At 58.1% G+C, this 17,882-nt stretch overlaps 2 protein-coding genes across 4 annotated transcripts; both read right to left on the reverse strand.

Moving 5' to 3' along the window:
- Positions 1-367: 367 nt before the first annotated feature.
- Positions 368-8,461, reverse strand: CCDC183 (coiled-coil domain containing 183). Its single transcript, XM_068984222.1, has 14 exons — positions 8,392-8,461; positions 7,779-7,900; positions 7,318-7,395; positions 6,983-7,150; positions 6,680-6,784; positions 4,926-5,048; positions 3,320-3,445; positions 3,171-3,225; positions 2,566-2,666; positions 1,801-1,961; positions 1,438-1,606; positions 1,242-1,352; positions 1,077-1,173; positions 368-486 (listed from the first exon to the last, which is right to left on the reverse strand). The coding sequence occupies exons 1-14, from the start codon at positions 8,459-8,461 to the stop codon at positions 368-370; spliced, it is 1,605 nt and encodes a 534-aa protein (XP_068840323.1).
- Positions 8,462-11,395: 2,934 nt separating this feature from the next.
- Positions 11,396-13,108, reverse strand: TMEM141 (transmembrane protein 141). 3 transcript variants are annotated; one of them, XM_068984156.1, is made up of 5 exons: positions 13,007-13,108; positions 12,653-12,719; positions 12,391-12,474; positions 12,145-12,252; positions 11,396-11,744 (listed from the first exon to the last, which is right to left on the reverse strand). In XM_068984156.1, exons 1-5 carry the CDS (start codon positions 13,058-13,060, stop codon positions 11,731-11,733), a joined length of 327 nt encoding a protein of 108 aa, XP_068840257.1. In that variant the 5' UTR covers positions 13,061-13,108; the 3' UTR covers positions 11,396-11,730. The 3 variants fall into 3 exon arrangements, with proteins under 3 accessions (XP_068840257.1, XP_068840251.1, XP_068840266.1); XM_068984150.1 differs by having other exon boundaries at positions 12,902-13,089; XM_068984165.1 differs by lacking the exon at positions 12,145-12,252 and having other exon boundaries at positions 12,902-13,089.
- Between the last annotated feature and the right edge of the window lie 4,774 nt (positions 13,109-17,882).

Genomic DNA, 17,882 nt, shown 5'->3' on the forward strand with positions numbered 1-17,882 from the left:
GCAGAATGCTGCGGGCGCGGGGCGCGGGGCGCGCGGGTACCGGGCACCGCGAGGGTTACGGGAGGGCGGCGCGGTGCAGGCAAAGGGCCTCAGACTCTGCAGTTCCGCCTTACGAGTTTGTCCCCCGGATTTCAGCTCAGTCCGGATCCCCGTCCGTGCCCCGGCCTGGACCCCCCTACTCACCCGCGCCCCTGCATCCCAGAGCCCAGACCCACACCGAGCATCCCACTCCCCTGCACACTTCCGCACGTGATGCCCTGCATCCGCGTCCCCTCGGCGCCCCGAAGTCCTGGAAAAATGTTTATTTGTGTAGCCAATGCAAGCGTGGGGGCGGGGTGTGGGGCAGGGCGGCCTCCTCCTCCTCCGGTCACTTCTTCTTCTTCTTGGCCACCTTGAGCTTCTCCTCCATCAGCCGCTGACCCTGCCTCTTGATCTCGGCCCGCGAGGGCACGTAACTGTGGTCCACGTCGGCGAACTGGAAGGTCTCTGCAAGGAAGGAGGGGGAGGGCAGCCGCGCCCGTAGCCCCTCTGCCCCGCCTGTGTCCCCAGATCCTGGGCTGTCCTCCGGCGCCCTTTTACGGCAGGGCCCGTTGTACCAACGACGTGTATTTCTTACTCTCTGTCTGGCGTTTGGGGTCTCGCACACCCGGGGAGAGAGACAGCCCAGGGTTCCCCCAGTCCTTCCGGAGCCCACACTCGACTGCTAATATCTACCCTATACGCCAAGCCTGAATCCCTCAGGGCCAGGTGCCAGACAAGAGGAGGAAAGCCCGGAGGCCCCAAACGCGCCAGAATTTTTAGAATGGAAGGGTCTTAAACTGTGTGCCCTGCCCTGCCCGTAGGGGCCCTGGCCTAGGCCCCGCTGCCTGCCTACTGGCACTGGTGCCTTGTCATCACCTCCATCGGTTAAAATCCCGTGGGTGCAGCTGACGCGGCCTCCCCATTGCTTTAGCCCCCACTGTCCCTCCAGGCCACCCTGGTCGTATGCAGCTAGCGCCACCCCTAGCCCCTGCCTCTGCACAGCTCAGGCCAGCCACCTGCCCCCGCCTCCTCTCCAGCTGCTGGGCCTCCTGTACCTATGACGTCCTCCTCCGTCTCCTCAAAGCTGATCCTGGTGTTCTGCTTCTCCTTCAGGGTAGAGGACTCCAGCACATCCCTCACCTTGTTGTTGACCTGCAGGGCACGGGGCCGGTGAGCCTTGGGGCAGGTGGGGCGTGCAGGCACCCCTGGCCCAGGGCTACCTCCTCCGTTCCAGCCAGCGTCTGCACTCGGTCAGCCAGGTATAGCAGCCTCGCCTCGCAGTACGCCAGCTTGCTGTACGTGTCCAGGGTGGTCGAGGGCGCTGCTTCCTTCTGTAGCGGGGAGGAACCAGTTGTCTCGCCCTGGCCCCTCCCAGGGACCCTCTGTGCTGGGGGCTCCTCCCAGCTCCGCTGGTACCTGGCCTGTGGGCAGGGGGATGCCAATCAAGCGGATGTAGAGGTTGTCGATGCCGGTCTGGATGGTCAGCAGCAGCTTCTGCCTCTTGGTCACCTTGCTGTGAGCCAGCTGCAGCCGCTCTTCCTCCTCCTTCAGCATATCATTCATTTTCTTCTCGACAGACTTGAAGCTGTTGAGGATGAGGGTGGGAGGTGGCAGACCGAGGGCGCAGCGGTGGGGTCCTGAGCAAGTGCTGTGCTACTTTGGGCTCAAGAGCTAACACGTGGGCGCGGGGGGCGCCCTTGCCAGGCCCTGAGGCAGCGAGCCTGCTCAGCTCCAAGCCTGGTGCTGTCAGTGCGGAGAGACGCCGGACCACCCGCGTACCTGACGGAGCTGGGCGTCTGGTGGAACTTGAGCGTGGCCTCCTCTATCTCCAGCTTCTTCATCAAGGCCTCCAGCTGCGCCCGCCTCTCCTCACAGTCCTCCTTCTGCAGCTCCAGGTTCTCCTCCGTGCCCTTCTGAGCCAGGAACCGGCCAGCAATGTCCTGGCAGGGCCAGTGGGGTGAGCAGCAGCTGTGAGCCAGGAGGCAGCTGGTTCTTCTGGCCCCCAGTGGTCAGTAGCGTCGACCACGGCAGTGTGTTGAGGGCCCGCGAGGCCCTCGGTGTGTGTTCTTGCATGCCACCCTCACGACAGGCAGAGCGGGCAGACGACCCCAACGGAGAGCCGGAGAGACCACCGCCAAGAGGCCGAGTGGCTCTGAGTCGCTTGTCCGAGGTGGGGGACAAGCTTATGTCAGGACCATGGACAGGAGCTCAAGGTTTGCTAATAATAATCTCAGAGCGGATTAAAGTAAAAGGGGGGTCAGGTGGAGAGGCAGCTGCTGTTGGTTTGGGAAGGGGAAGGAGTCGGAGGTGGAGGCCACCCCCTCGGGGTTTAATCAATTTCCCGTGGGCTCTGTGTGACCCTGGACCACAGCTCAGGTTTGCTGGCTGCGTCCCAGGAGGCCCTCCACTCTGATCTGTGGCTGCTTTGTGTGTCCATTCACGCAAAGGTGTCTGCAGAGCCTGGCCGGGCTCAGCCGGGCCTTGGGCTGGGGACGGGTCCCTCCCCTGCCCCTCTGCCCACACCCAGGAGTCAGGGAGTAGTACCCAGAGGTGGGAGCGCTGCACGGCAGTCTTGACCTTCTCCACCAGAGCAGTCACATTCGTTTCGTATTCGACGTCAGCCTTGGAGGCCTCTCTCTTCCTCACTGGGTGCAGCAGAGGGGAAGGATAGCCAGCGTGCAGGGAGGGCATGGGAGCTCTGTGCGGGCCGTCAGATGCCCCCCACGTCCTCAGGGGAGGTTACCCAAGAGCTGGGTACCCTTCAGAGTCGCCTCTGTCTTAACTGGCTCCCTCCTCAGTCAGCCCTCGAGTGGCTTCATCCAGAGGAGAACCAGAAGCGGCTGGTGCAGCAGGGCTTAGTGGAGCTTCTCAGAGGGGCTTGGGTTCCGGGGGTGCCATTGCTGAGTGCATTTTACAGCTGAGAGGCGGGGTGCGGGGGTGGGGTTAGCCACACCTGACCGAGAGCCCAGAGCCAGTAGCAGCAGCTTGAAGCGAGTGCTGTGGCCATTGGTGTGCGCCTGTGCGGGTCCCGCCAGGGAGGGGTTGGGGTTTATCAGTCTCCCTCACCCTGGCCACTGCAGGTGATGCCCAGCCTCATGGTGACCGACCTCTCCGGACCTTGGCTGGGGCGGTGGGAGCTGAGCTCTTACCTTTCAGAATTTCCGGACCCATCAGGTTGGAGGGGAAGTCCAAGTCCTGCCGGCCCTGGAGACAGGTGGTTTGGGGTGGTGAGGGGTGTCCTTGGCGGGGCTGAGGAGCTGGGGGCCCCGGAGGGCAGTGCCCAGACGGCCTGGCTCACCCGGCGGTACTTCTCGCTGGTCTCCTTGGTGTGGATCTTGTCGATCAGCTTCTTCTGCTGGTTCAGCCGGTTCTCTCGTGCCCGGCGCTCCTCGATGAAGGTGGCCTCCCCTTGCCTCATGTTCATCTGGGGACATGGGGAAGGGGCGGGGGTCTGTCCCACTAAGGCCTGTGGGCTGCTAAGCCAGTGTCTTCCTGATTTGCGATGCTCCACCTGTGTCCCCTCTCCTGGCCTCTGAGCCCTCCCTTGTATTACACTTCTCCACCTGGGATCTCTCTGTCGCCTCTGCCAGCTCCCCTTCAGGTCAGTTCAGTCCTCAGTCGTGTCTGACTCTGTGACTCCACGGACTGCAGCACGCCAGGCCTTCCTGTCGATCACCAACTCCTGGAGCTTGCTCAAACTCATGTCCACTGAGTTGGTGATGCCATCCAACCGTCTCATCCTCTGTCACCCCCTTCTCCTCCCGCCTTCAGTCTTTCCTAGCATCAGAGTCTTTTCCAGTGAGTCGGTTCTTTGCATCAAGTAGCCAGAGTATCAGAGCTTCAGCCTCAGCATCAGTCCTTCCAATGAATATTCAGGATTGATTTCCTTTAGGATTGATTGGTGTGATCTCCTCGCAGTCCAAGGGACTCTCAAGTGTCTTCTCCAACACCACAGTTCATAAGCATCAATTCTTCTGTGCTCAGCTTTCTTTATAGTTCAACTCTCACATCCATACATGACTACTGGAAAAACCATAGCTTTGACCAGACGGACCTTTGGCTCACATCCTTCTACTCTGCCATCTTGTAGACCTTGCTAGCTCCCCTTAGAACTCACTAAAGTGGACTCCATGTGTCTAAACAAAAGCTCATCATCTTTCCCCAAACCACCTGTCTCCCAGCACGCCCGGCTCTGGTGGCTCCATCTACTGGCCTTCCGCGCCCCCCCCCCCCCATCTGCTCACGCGTCCCAGACGCTGCGCCCTCCCTTGGCCTGCACATGTAACTCGCCCCACCCCTCATCAGGGCGACTTCTTAAAGGCCTTGAGTTCCTCTCCACCACGTGGAGTCTGGCCCCCATGACCAGCGTCTCGACCCTGGCCCTCTGGTCTCTGCAGTCACAGCGCACTGTTTGGGAACTCGAATCTGATCCTTTGTCCCCTCCATCTCCTCCCAGGCCTCCAGGTTCCCCGGGGGCCACCTGCTGTCCCACATGGGGGCTCCAGCCCCCGTGGCTCCTTTTGGCCCTGTTACACCCCCAGACTGTGCTGCCCAATCTCCACCCCCAGAACCCACTTGTGCACTGGCCCTCCCATCAGGTCCACACCCTAGGGTGGCCCCGCTTCATGAAGAGGGGGGTACACAGGCCTTTCAGGGGCCTCAGCACAGATGGGGTGAAGGGGTGACACCTGCCCTGGCCAGGCCAAATCTCTGCCTCCTCCGTCTGCTTCCTGGATTCTGTGTCTGGTGGGACTCCATCTGCCCAGACTCATAGGGGATGAGGAGAGCAGGCTGGCAGGGTAGCCACTGGACTCCTCGGCAAGGTGTGGGCAGGGGTGTCCAGGTGGGCCCTGGGCCAGACAGTTTGCAAGATAGCCCTGCAGGGCCCCAGCCTGGGAGCTGACCTTGACCTCATCCGTAATCATCATGGCGTCCTGGGACATGACCGTCATGTCCGACAGCTCCAAGCAGTAGTTGCTCACGAGATTCTGCAGCTTGTCCAGCTCTGTGGGGTATCCTGCCAGCTTCTGCAGCACAGGGGCAAGGGCAGGGGAGCAGAGTGCCTGGCGGCCCAGGAGCCGCAGGCCCGTCCCAGGCTGGCTCCCCTGGCCCCTTCCTGATTCTCCTCTGTCCCCCAGAGTGGACCATGCCTGCTTTCTACTCCTCACCCCAGACTGTGTGAGCCCAGAGGACAAGTGGGGCCTGGCCTTCGGCCCCAGCCAGGCCCAAAGCAGGTTAAAGGAAGGTTTTGAGAGGGAAAACGGCCTCCTGCTGGTGGACTTTCTCCCTGCCCAGGGCCAGAACCCAGAGACACTTCACTTCCTAAGAAGTTGTGATGGGGAGTCCGGCTGCCTGAGAGGTGCCCCTGGAGCCCCAGGAGGCTGACTGCTCTCTGAAGTGAAGTAGATGGTGTGGGGTCAGACTCAGGACTCAGGGCCAAGGCTAACCTGACCAGCTAGTGCAGGACCGTAGGAAAGCCACTTAGCCTGAGTTTCCCCATGTGAAACAAGGTAATGATGGCTGTTTCAAGGGGTTGCTGTCAGGATGGATTGAGACGGTAGAGTGATGTATTATTTAACACGGGGTCAGGTCCCCAAATGTCCAAGACATCTTAGCTTTTAGTATTTTGTTGTTGATAACTACTATGTAGACTCTCTACTGTTTTAAAAAATTTATTTTTAAAGAATATATAGTGTTTTTAATGTCTACTTTTTTGGGGGGGTTGTGTCACGTGGCATGTGGGGTCTTAGTTCCCTGGCCAGGGATTGAACAGGTGCCCCTGCGTTGGGAGCGTGGAGTCCTAACCACTGGGCTCCCAGAAAGTTGGTTTTTTATTTTAATGGATGTGGGGACTACCCTGGTGGTCCAGTGGCCCACTGGAATAGGCACCGGTTTGATCCCTAGTCAAGGAACTAAGAACGCAAATGCTTTGCCATGCAACCAACAAAAAAATGCGGGTGATGACGGGAGTTACTGTTTTTAATGCACATGTTCTAAAAAGGCAAGAAGGGACCGCTGGGAAGAGAGAATGCATCCAGATGGCAGAGGGGCCCTGTCCTCCTCCCGTCTTCTGGCCGTCTGGCCTGTGGCAGGTGCCTGGGCTCTGCTCTGTGGGCGTCTGGGGGGGCCTCCAGTGAAGGGAGGTTGCCTCTTAGGAGGGCTCAAGGCCCCTGGGGCTTCCCCCTGTCTCCTCGGCAGGGAGCCTGGGGGCTGGCTTGGAAGAAGCCTGGCAGCAAGCCCAGGCTACTGGCCTGTGCAGAGGTGGCTAGCCCTGGATGGTGTGAGGGGACTTCCTGAGGGTGCTGGATTCGTCTCTTGCCCCCAGAAGCTGGGCCATGAAAAATGATGGGGCAAAGTAAAAATTCTGACATAGTACATGACCCGCCTTTTAGAGCAGAAAATAAATTCTTTCCCACCTACAAGGTGCCACTGCTCCGCTGACGCCCAAAGCAGGGCTCACTCTTTCTAGGGGTCACTCAGGCTCGAGGAGAGGTGTAAGGCTGTGTGGGGGGGGTGCCCTGCCCTGGAGGACCCCGCCCCCAAGGAGATCCCAGTCGCACACAGCCTGGGGCCTGAGATTCCCGCCCTTCAAGCCCGGTTAGGCTCCCTGGAACCCGGATGCGGCAGCAGGTGTTGGGATGCGGGGTGAGGGGCTCACCTTCTTCAGGTGGTCCAGCAGGTCCATATACAGGAAGTGGATATTTTGGCTTGTGGTGATCTTGATCGTCGTCTTTTCTATGTTGTTCTCCAGCTGACGGATGACCTGGGGTTGGCGGGTGGAGGGCACATTGAGAGTGCCTTGGGGACAGGCCACCTGGGAGCCCAGAGGCTCACGGGGGCGGGGCTGGCCCCTCTTCCAAGGGGAGGGGTCTCGCCTAGCCCCGCCCCACGCAGCCCCGGGCCGGCACGAGCCCCGCCTCCCCAGGGCCCCGCCCCCCTCAGCCCCGCCCCTCGGGCCCACCTGCTGCAGGCGCAGCTCCTCCTTGGTGGCGTCGGGCTGGCTCTTCAGGCCGGCCAGTTCCAGCTGCATACTCTCCAGCTTCCGCCCGCGCCGCCGCACCAAGTGGATCAGCACGTTGTGCACGTTCACGCGGTCGAAAACATACTTGCGCAGCTTCTCCCGCGCCACCTGCGTCGGGGAGGGCACGACCCGCGAGTGGGTGCGCGGGGGGCCACGGAGCCCGTGGGGGCCCAAAAGGGCCCCTGGAGCTGGGCGCTCGCTCCGCTGCCCACCGGCTCCACCTCCTAGTGTAGTGCACCGGCTGGGCGGCGCGGAGGGGCCGTCCCGCCGCCTACCTCCATGGTGCAGCGGCTGTTCGCCAGCCTCATGGGCACGTCCTTCCCACAGGCCCTGGAGATGGTCCACTGGTCGTACTGTGGAGCGGCGGCGGCTGAGCTGGGGGCCCGTCCCCTCTGCGTTCACCCGGCCGCCGGCCCCTCCAGGCCCTCTCCCGGGGCCCCTTCTGCGCAGCAAGACCCAGCTCCTGGGGCCGCAAAGGGCAGAGTGCTGCAGGCGCCATCGGGTCATCCCCGCTCGGATGTGATGGGGTCCAGAGAGGAGGGTTCCCGTGTCCGCTCAGTGGGTGCCATAGCGGGTAGCCCCAGAAAGGGCCCCGAGTTGGGCCCCCTGAGGTGGGTGGTGGGGTCAGCATGGGGAAAGCAGGGGCCGGCTGTCCACTTGTGTTGAGGGGAGAGGCTATTACAGCGTGCGCCCCCCGCCCCCAGCCATCAGGCAGCAGGAGGGGCCCCGAGTTCACCTTCTTGGCCAAAGCCCACTCCTGGGACCTGCGGCGGATGTTGCTGCGCAGGAGAGCCAGCGTGGCCTTGTTCTTGACTGTCTTCTCCTTCACTGACTGGATCTGCAGCGCCCGACATTGCTCTGCGGGCGGGGGAGGGGCAGGGCAGGGCAGGGCAGTGGGATGTTGGCAGAGGGCCAGGCCTGGATTCCCGGGTGGCCGCGGCGGCCCGGAGTGGGGTCATGAGTTTGCTGCCTCTAAGCGCATGCAGCTTCCTCCCAGCCCGCATGGGGGCCCGCTTTGCTGTCCATCGGTGCTCATCCGGACAGCGTTCAGGGTACAGTGTTGCTGGGTGGCTGGGTGGGGGGGGCAGGTGGAAGCCAGGATGGGCAGACCTGTCATCACTCCCAGACGCTCCTGTCCCCTCTGGCTTTGGGCCCACTACACTCACAAAGCTCTCTGAAGCCCCCAGCTTCTCCAGCCCCTCCCCATGGCAGACCCTTCCCATCCATTCTCCCAGCTCTGCTTGCGGATGAGCAGTGGCCTGGCCCCTAGCCAGCCTGCCCTGGGCCGCCTCTGCGTTAGGACCGACAGTCCTGCACCTGGAGCCCCGAGTCACCGGTGGCAGGCGCACCCTGGAGCCGAGTGATGGTCTTCAGCTCCTGGATCTGCTCTTCCATCTCCGCCTCGTTGCGGATCTTCATGGTGGCCCTGGGGGTCCTCCAGGACCCCTCCGTGCCTCCCGCCCTCTCTGTGCTGAGCCTGCTCCGCAGAACCTTAGTTTAGATGGCCCTGGAATCCTGGCCCATTGTGACAGGGACCGAGGTTCTCAATGCCCAGGGAACCCAGGAATTCCCAGCCCTCCCTGGTGACCCCACCCTCTGCCCCCAGCCAGCCTCAGGGTTGATTCCCCAGACACGAGTCTCCCCGGTGCTCTCTGCTCAGGAGTGCTGCCCTGGTCAGCGTCGCTGTCTTCCGCAGGGTGACCTGTGGTTTCACACTGCACCCTCCCCGTCCTCCCCGCACCCCCATGGTCCTCCATGGAGCCTTGAAACACTGCCAACCTCTCACTGCCTACAGGGCTCCATTCCCTCACCCCACCCCAAACCACACCCTGGGGACCCGGCTCATGAGACCCCCAAGCTCAGCCCTCACTACCCCTCATCTCTCAGTGACCTTCTCTGCTCGACCCCTACTTCTCTGGCGATGTCCTGAATCTGGCTGTAGCTCTCACTTACTCCAGAAATAAATCTGGCCTCCCAAGTGGCTCAGACGGTAAAGAATCAGCCTGCAATGCGGGAGACCTGGGTTCGATCCCTGGGTGGGGATGATCCCCTGGAGGAGGGCATGGCAACTCACTCCAGTATTCTTGCCTGAAGAATCCCCATGGACAGAGGAGCCTGGTGGGCTACAGTCCGTGGGGTCGCAAAGAGTTGGACGTAACAGAGTGAGTTTCAGCAACTTCAGCTGACTGCAGGAGGGGCCAGTGCCCTCCCTCTGCACCCCAGTTCAAGCCTGCCTTACAGCCACGTGGCTCAAGCCTGGGGTTCCAGGGGGTGCGCACCAGCTGGGGTACTTTTCCCAACCTGCATGAGTTTGCCAGGGCTGCCGAAACAAAGCACCACAGTCCCGGCAGCTAAAACACAGGGATTTATTGTCGTGCGACCTGCAGGCTGGCAGTCTGAGATCAAGGTGTTGCAGGCCTGGCTTCTGCGGAGGCCTCTCCCCCAGGCTGGCAGATGCCGCCTTCCTGCTGTGTCCTCATGGGGTCCTTACCTTGGACTCTCTGGGTCCTAATCTGCTCTGATAAGCACACCAGTCTGATGGGATGAGGGCCCATCCCCGTTTAATTTAGTTACCTCTTTAAAGAAGGCTGAGCACCAAAGAAAGCTTTCGAACTGTGGTGCTGGAGAAAACTCTTGAGAGTCCCTTGGACAGCAAGGAGATCAAACCAGTCCATCCTAAAGGAAATCAACCCTGAATATTTGCTGGAAGGACTGATGCTGAAGCTGAAGCTCCAGTACCTTGGCAACCTGATGCAAAGAGCCGACTCATTAGAAAAGACCCTGATGCTGGGAAAGGTTGAGGGCAAGAGGAAAAGGGGGTGACAGAGGATGAGATGGGTGGATGGCATCACCAACTCATTGAACATGAGTTTGAGGAAACACTGGGAGACGGTGAAGGACAGGGAGGCCTGGCGTGCTACAGTCCACGGTGTCGCAAAGAGCCGGACATGACTGAGTGACTGATCAACAGCATCCCCTCCAAAGGCCCTGTCTCTAGATGCAGCCACAGCCTGAGGTCCTGGGCGTCAGGGCTGCACACCGTGAACCTGGGGGAGACAGTTCAGCCACAGCAATGGCCTTCACCCACGTGCTGTTACAGCGCGCACCTTTTCCTGTGACCGCTCACACAGACCCTTTTCCTTTCCGCTCACTCTTGGTTTTCAGTCCCCTCTGAAACTCCAAGTCCATCCTCTGCCCTCCCTCAGAGCGCAGGTCTTCCCCTCAGGAAGGACCTGCCATGGGCACCGTCTACTCCTTCGCTGCCCCTCTTCCCCCAGGTGTGATGCAGAGCCTGTTCCCTGGTACTAGCCCTCTCCTCTTCAGATAGAGATCATGGGGACACATGGCTGCCTGGAGCAAGGCCGCCCTCCCAGGCGCCTTTGCACCAGGCGCCCCTCCTGACTTAGTTCTGGCCAATGGAGTGAATGCAGCAGTGGTGAGCGAATCCCTCTCCTCCTCTCCCTTTCTCCTTCCTCTTCACAGGGATGAAGATGTGATGGCTGGAGCTGGTACAGCTGCCTGGCACCATGAGGTAGATTTGGAAGGGGGGCCCTTACAGGATAGAGCACGGTAAAAGGAGCCTGGGTTCCTGACTCCTTGTTGGCCTCAGGCCACGCACTTGGACTTCTACATGAAAGAAAACGCCAACTCTAGCTGACGTGCCACGGTTACCATTTGCCTCCCTACACACAGATTCCTTGGTGCACAGAAGTGTGCAATAGATGTTCTTTTGAGTGATGGGCCAGGCCAGCAGGGCGGGGCTGGGCCTGGAGCAGCGAGGCCCTGGGAGGTGCACCCTCAGTGCTCCGGAGGAGCCTGCTGGAAAGGACGATGGCTCTGCCCGGGTGTCGGGTCTTGTCTTCCGCTCCCTGTCCCTCTGTGGGCTGTGGCTGAGCGGGACAGTCCTGCCCACTCAGGAGCCTTCCTCCATGTGGACGGAGCTCCAGGCACAGGCTGGCTCTGGTCCCCTGCACCCCTCACTTCCTCCTCCCCCAGAGAGAAGTGACTTAATCTCATAGGTGGGTTGGAATGGTCGGTGGGTGGGCGTGGCCACTTCCGGCCCGCCTGTCCTGAGAGCAGGTGCTATTTGGCTGCACACATCTGCTCTGTGCCTCCCCCCACCCCCAGCCCGTGTGGAGAGCACGTGGGGCCCGCCAGATGTCTAATTCTGGGGTTCAGATTCAGAACTGCCCTGGTGCCTCCTCCCCTCAGTGGTGTGGTTCCAAGGAGACGTTTCTCTCATCTTCTTACTGCTCCGACTTGTTGCCTGACTGCTTTAGAACTTAGGTGGGAAACAGGGCAAGGTGTTTATTAGTTCCCCAGCCCCCAGGGGAACTGTCATCTCTGGGGTGGGTGGGAGATGCAGGGGCCAGAAAGGGAGTGTCAGCAGCAGAGTGCAGAAGCCCCCTCCATGCTCCAGGGCTGCCCCCAAAGGTGCATGAGGCATGCTGGTCCTCTCTGGCGCTGTGTCCACCTGCAGGACAGCCACCCCAGGAACGGAGTCTCCTGGCTTGAGCTCCCAGGCGGCCAGGCTGGGCAGGAGCAGTCTGCACAGGTTCAACAGACCTGGTCATGCCTGTGTGTGGGGGCCACAGGTGTGGGGAGGGCCAACCTGGGGTGCAGAGGTGCCAAGGGCTGTGTTCTAGAGTTGTCTGGCCCCAGGTCTTCTGTGCCCGGCTGGAGCTCTCCTAGCTGCGCCGATCTGTAGGAGGCAGAGAAGACAGCTAGAACCACACCCCAAAGCTGTTTCCAGTTCCTGTGCCCATTTTCTGGAGGCAAACACTGAGGCTTGGAACAGGAGGGGTGCAGGCCGTGGAGGCCAGACCTGAGATCAGCCAGCCTGGTGTCCGATGCAGGGCCTTTCCATCCAGCTGCTCTTCCTGGGGCGTCTGCCCTCCTCCCTCTGCACTCACTCCCCCAGGGCCACCCAGCCCCTCCTGCGTCTCCCTCCTGCACACGGGCCCTCTCCTTCCAGCCCCGCCCCTCGTGTGCATGTCACAGGGACAGGCCTGTGCAGTCCACACCTTGGGCCTGGGCTTGCTGCCTCCAACTCTGGGCACTGCAGCCTTGGTTCTGCCTCCTGCTGCCCTGGGGGCTCTCACCTGTGCCCATGTCTTTGGGGAGCTGCCCTGTCTCCAGGAAGAGCCAGAGGTTGCTGCATTTCTGCGACTCCACACGTGTCACCCAGTAGCTGGCTACTGAGCCTGCGACTGGGGAGCAGGGGTCAGGGGTCAGGGGGATGGGCATGCCCAGAACCACAGCCACCCACCCCCAGTGGGAACCCACTTCTGCTGAAGAGCCAGTGGCAACTGGGGTGCCTTTCAGGGGTCCCAGGCTGGAGTACCCACCCACAGCCAGCAGCACCTTCCACTGAAAGGGGTATGGAAGCTTCCTCTGAACGAGCATCTGCAGGCCGAAGGTCGCGCCGGTGCCTGCCAAGAGCCACGGTCCCCATCAGCCAGCTTGTCCTCGGGGCCGGCCAGGGGACCACCGCGGCAGAGTCCACGTGCCCGCAGCACCTGCCAGCCTCCCAGCACTGCGGGCTGGTGACCTGGCGCCACTTGCTGGGGAGTCAGGGTGCGACCTGCTCACACCCCGGACCCAGCCTACCTGTGACAAAGGCGGAAACGCCCTTCACGAAAGCATTCGACTGGCACGCGGCGTACTCGCCTAGTCCCTGGGAGGGGGAAGGGGTTGAAGGTTCAGTTCCCTGCCCCTCCTGTCCCTCCCTAGGGCGCACTCCGGCCCCGGGGGAGAGGACCACTCATCGTGAGGCCCTGGGGGCCCAGACACTCCCCGCCTGCCCCCGTGCCCACCCAGGCAGGAGGCCTCCACCGCAACCGCAAGAGGGTCCCACACCTCTGTCCCTCTTCGCTTCCCTGATGAGGGTACTCCCATCGAGGCCCCCGCCCCGCTCAGGTCAGCTTCGGAGGTCGGGGCCCGCGTCCAGGCCGGCCTTCTCACCGGGTGCTTGCTGGCCACGGCGTCGTCCACCCGGGACAGGCCCAGGTTCACCATGGCTGGCGCGGCGCGGGGAGCCGGCGGGCTGACCTACACCGGGCCGGCGGAGGGCGGGGCCGGATGGGAAGGGGCGGGGCGCTGGGCGGGGTCTGGGCGGGCCGGGGCGGAGGGGCGGGGCCGGGCAGAGGGAGGGCCGGCTGGAGAGGGGCGGGGCCTGCTCCGGCCGGAGCGCGCGGCGGGGCCAGCGCGGAGGGGTTGGGCCTGCGCGCGCTCCTGGCGCCGGGCTCCGCGGGGGACGCAGGCGGGGGCGCGCGCTCCTCGCCGCGAGCCTGGCTTGGGTCGCCTGCGTTATCTCCAAGCTCTTAGAGACCTGATTACTGTTAGTAATTTGTTGGGGTGGGCTTCGCTTAAGGGATTACCTGTACTGGAGACGACCACGGAACATGAGGTGGCTTAGTGAGTTAACTGCCCAAGTACTGTGAACGCATACTTGGTGTTGGTCCTGTGCTCGGAGCTGGCGGTCCCACGGAGGAGTCAGAGCCCCTACCCCTGACAGAGCCGTTGGTTAACAAACCTAGGGGGAGGTCAGGAAGACAGAATGGGGGCGGGGATGGAGAGGGTCAAGCAGAGGACCCTCAACCACGTGGGCCTGAGCCCTGGCCTATTTGATAAGCTTCAGGAGGCCCAAGTGGCTGGATCTGAGGGTCAGGCAAGGGTTGGGCTGTAAGTTAGTGTCTCCGGCCACAGCATTCTGTGCCTTGAAGCCTGGCGGGAGCTTCAGTTCTTCTGATTGCACTGGGAGGGCCCGGGCAAGGATGTCAGCGCAGTGGACACACGGCCTTCCTGCTTGGTTGGGAGCCAGCCTTCCAGGAGAGCGTCTGCTAAGGTTTAGAGGGTGTTTCAGTGACGGAACAGGCAGGGGTGCTGTGGCTGCATTTGGAGGGTGCGCTGGTATGCTTTGGCACTGGGTTGGTGGTACCAGTGAAAGGTTGCTGTGGTAAGTCGTGTGCTACGCCGGGATTCGTGACCTCCAGAGGAGAGGATTTCGATCCAGGGCCAGAGGCAAGGCTTGACTACTCAGAGCTTTTCGTGTAGCACAGTTTTATTAAAGGGTAATAGAGATACACTCTTGACAAGAGAATTACAGAAAAACATCTATTTCTGCTTTATTGGCTATGCCAAAGCCTTTGGCTGTGTGGATCACAATAAACTGTGGAAAATTCTGAAACAGATGGGAATACCAGATGACCTGACCTGCCTCTTGAGAAACCTGTATGCAGGCCAGGAAGCAACAGGTAGAACTGTTGGTGGTCAGGGTCCCCACCTGACCACCAGCCTCCCAGATGCCTGATGGGAGAAAACGACGGTGAAAGACAAAAGCATCATCCCAACCTTCCCATTAACCTTGTTCATTAATTTTTCAAGCAGGATTTCCTGAAAAACACCTGGGAGATGAAGACTAGGTGAGAGAGACAGCAGAAAAAAGCGGTTGCTGGAAGCAGACCCACTGGGCTTCCCTGGTGGCTTGGTCAGTAAAGAGACCGCCTGCAATGCAGGAGACCCAGGTTCAAGCCCTGTGGGGGGAAGATCCCCTGGAGAAGGAAATAGCAACCCACTCCAGGATTCTGGTCTGGAAAATCCCATGGGGAGAGGAGCCTGGTGGGCTAAGGTCCATGGGGTCACAGAGTCCGACATGACTTAGCAACTAAACCACCAAACCACCATTCCCATCATGAGGCTCCACCCTCATGATGTAATCACCTCCCAAAGGCCCCACCCCTCAGTCCCATCACATCAGGGTGTCAGCTGCAATGCGGGGGACCTGGGTTCGATCCCTGGGTCGGGAAGATCCCCTAGAAAAGAGAAAAACTACCCACTCCAGTATTCTGGCCTGGAGAATCCCATGGACTGTACCAACTCTGGTTCACAAACAGACAGGCATGACTGAGTGACTTTCAGATGTATAGGTCCAATGACTACCCTGGTGATGGTAGAGAATCTGCCTGCAATGCAGGAGACCCAGGTTGGATCTCTGAATTAGGAAGATCCCCTGGAGAAGGGAGTAGAACCCACTCCAGTAATCTGGCCTGGAGGATTTCATGGACTGTATAGTCCGCTGGCTCTCAGAGTCAGAGAGGACTAAGTTACTTTCACTTTATGACTTTTTACTTTTTTATTTTAATGATTTTGCTGAAATATAGTTGATTTACAGTGTTAATTACTGCTATACAAAAAGTGATTCAGTTTTATATATTTATGTGTATCAGTTCAGTTCAGTTGCTCAGTCGTGTCCGACTCTTTGCAACCCCATGGACTGCGGCACACCAGGCCTCCCTGTCCATCACCAATTCCCAGAGCTTACTCAGACTCATGTCCATTGAGTCTGTGATGCCATCCAGCCATTTGTCGGCCCCTTCTCCTCCTGCCTTCAATCTTTCCCAGCATCAGGGTCTTTTCTAATGAGTCAGTTCTTCATATCAGGTGGCCAAAGAATCAGAGCTTCTTATATATATATATATATATATATATATATATATATATATATATATATATATATGGAAAATTCTGGAAGAGGGGAATACCAGACCACCTAACCTGCCTCTTGAGAAATCTGTATGCAGGTCAGGAAGCAACAGTTAGAACTGGACATGGAACAACAGACTGGTTCCAAATAGGAAAAGGAGTACATCAAGGCTGTATATTGTCACCCTGCTTATTAACTTCTATGCAGAGTACATCATGAGAAACGCTGGACTGGAAGAAACACAAGCTGGAATCAAGATTGCTGGGAGAAATATCAATGACTTCAGATATGTAGATGACACCACCCTTATGGCAGAAAGTGAAGAGGAACTAAAGAGCCTCTTGATGAAAGTGAAAGAGGAGAGTGAAAAAGTTGGCTTAAAGCTCAACATTCAGAAAATGAAGATCATGGCATCCAGTCCTATCACTTCATGGGAAATAGATGGGGAAACAGTTTATTTTTTTGGGCTCCAAAATCACTGCAGATGGTGACTGCAGCCATGAAATTAAAAGACGCTTACTCCTTGGAAGAAAAGTGATGACCAACCTAAATAGTATATTCAAAAGCAGAGACATTACTTTGCTGACAAAAGTCTGTCTAGTCAAGGCTATGGTTTTTCCAGTGGTCATGTATGGATGTGAGAGTTGGACTGTGAAGAAGGCTGAGCGCCGAAGAATTGATGCTTTTGAACTGTGGTGTTGGAGAAGACTCTTGAGAGTCCCTTGGACTGCAAGGAGATCCAACCAGTCCATTCTGAAGGAGATCAACCCAGGCTGTTCTTTGGAAGGAATGATGCTAAAGCTGAAGCTCCAGTACTTTGGCCACCTCATGTGAAGAGTTGACTCATTGGAAAAGACTCTGATGCTGGGAGGGATTGGGGGCAGGAGGAGAAAGGGACTACGGAGATGGCTGGATGGCATCATGGACTCGATGGACGTGAATCTGAGTGAACTCCAGGAGATGGTGATGAACAGGGAGGCCTGGCGTGCTGTGATTCATGGGGTCGCAAAGAGTCGGACACGACTGAGCGACTGAACTGAACTGAACTGGTATATATAATACATATATACACACTGGTTTTTTCAATTTAAACTTTTAATTTTCTATTGGGGTATAGCCAGTTAACAGTGTTGCAATGGTTTCAGGTGAACAGGGGGACTCAGCCCTACACATACATGTACCATGCTCCCCCCCCAAAACCCCGCCCCATCCTGGTAGCCGCATGATGCGGAGCAGAGTTCCCTGTGCTGCACAACAGGACTTTGTTGGTTATTGACGCAGAGGACCTTAGCTGTGGGAGTGGGTACTCAGACACTCAGACTGCAGCAGAGGCTGTGGAAACAGCTAGATTACTCTGCTTACATCTGACCACCAGATGGTCAACACTGAAATCAGACTGATTATATTCTTTGCAGCCAAAGATGGAGAAGCTCTATACAGTCAGCAAAAACAAGACCGGGAGCTGACTGTGGCTCAGAACTAGAACTCCTTATTGCTAAATTCAGACTGAAATTAAAGAAACTGGAGAAAACCACTAGACCATTCAGGTATGGCCTAAATCAAATCCCTTATGATTATACAGTGGAAGTGAGGAATAGATTTAAGGGCCTAGATCTGACAGACAGAGTGCCTGATGAACTATGGACTGAGGTTCATGACATTGTACAGGAGACAGGGAGCAAGACCATCCCCAAGAAAAAGAAATGCAAAAAAGCAAAATGGCTGTCTGAGGAGGCCTTACAAATAGCTGTGAAAAGAAGAGAAGTGAAAAGCAAAGGAGAAAAGGAAAGATATACCCATTTGAATGCAGAGTTCCAAAGAATAGCAAGGAGAGATAAGAAAGCCTTCCTCAGGGATCAATGCAAAGATATAGAGGGAAACAACAGAATGGGAAAGACTAGAGATCTCTTCAAGAAAATTAGAGATACCAAGGGAACATTTCATGCAAAGATGGGCTCAATAAAGGACAGAAATGGTATGGACTTAACAGAAGCAGAAGATATTAAGAAGAGGTGGCAAGAATACACAGAAGAACTATACAAAAAAGATCTTCATGACCCAGATAATCACGATGGTGTGATCACTCACCTATAGCCAGACATCCTGGAATGTGAAGTCAAATGGGCCTTAGAAAGCATCACTACGAACATAGCTAGTGGATGAGCTATTTCATATTCTGGAATATGACGCTGTGAAAGTGCTGCACTCAATATGCCAGCAAATTTGGAAAACTCAGCAGTGGCCACAGGACTGGAAAAGGTCAGTTTTCATTCCAGTCCCAAAGAAAGGCAATGTCAAAGAATGCTCAAACTACTGCACAATTGCACTCATCTCACACGCTAGTAAAGTAATGGT

Source organism: Capricornis sumatraensis, chromosome 1 (assembly GCF_032405125.1).
Source record: "Capricornis sumatraensis isolate serow.1 chromosome 1, serow.2, whole genome shotgun sequence".
In the NCBI taxonomy this organism is placed as follows: domain Eukaryota; kingdom Metazoa; phylum Chordata; class Mammalia; order Artiodactyla; family Bovidae; genus Capricornis; species Capricornis sumatraensis.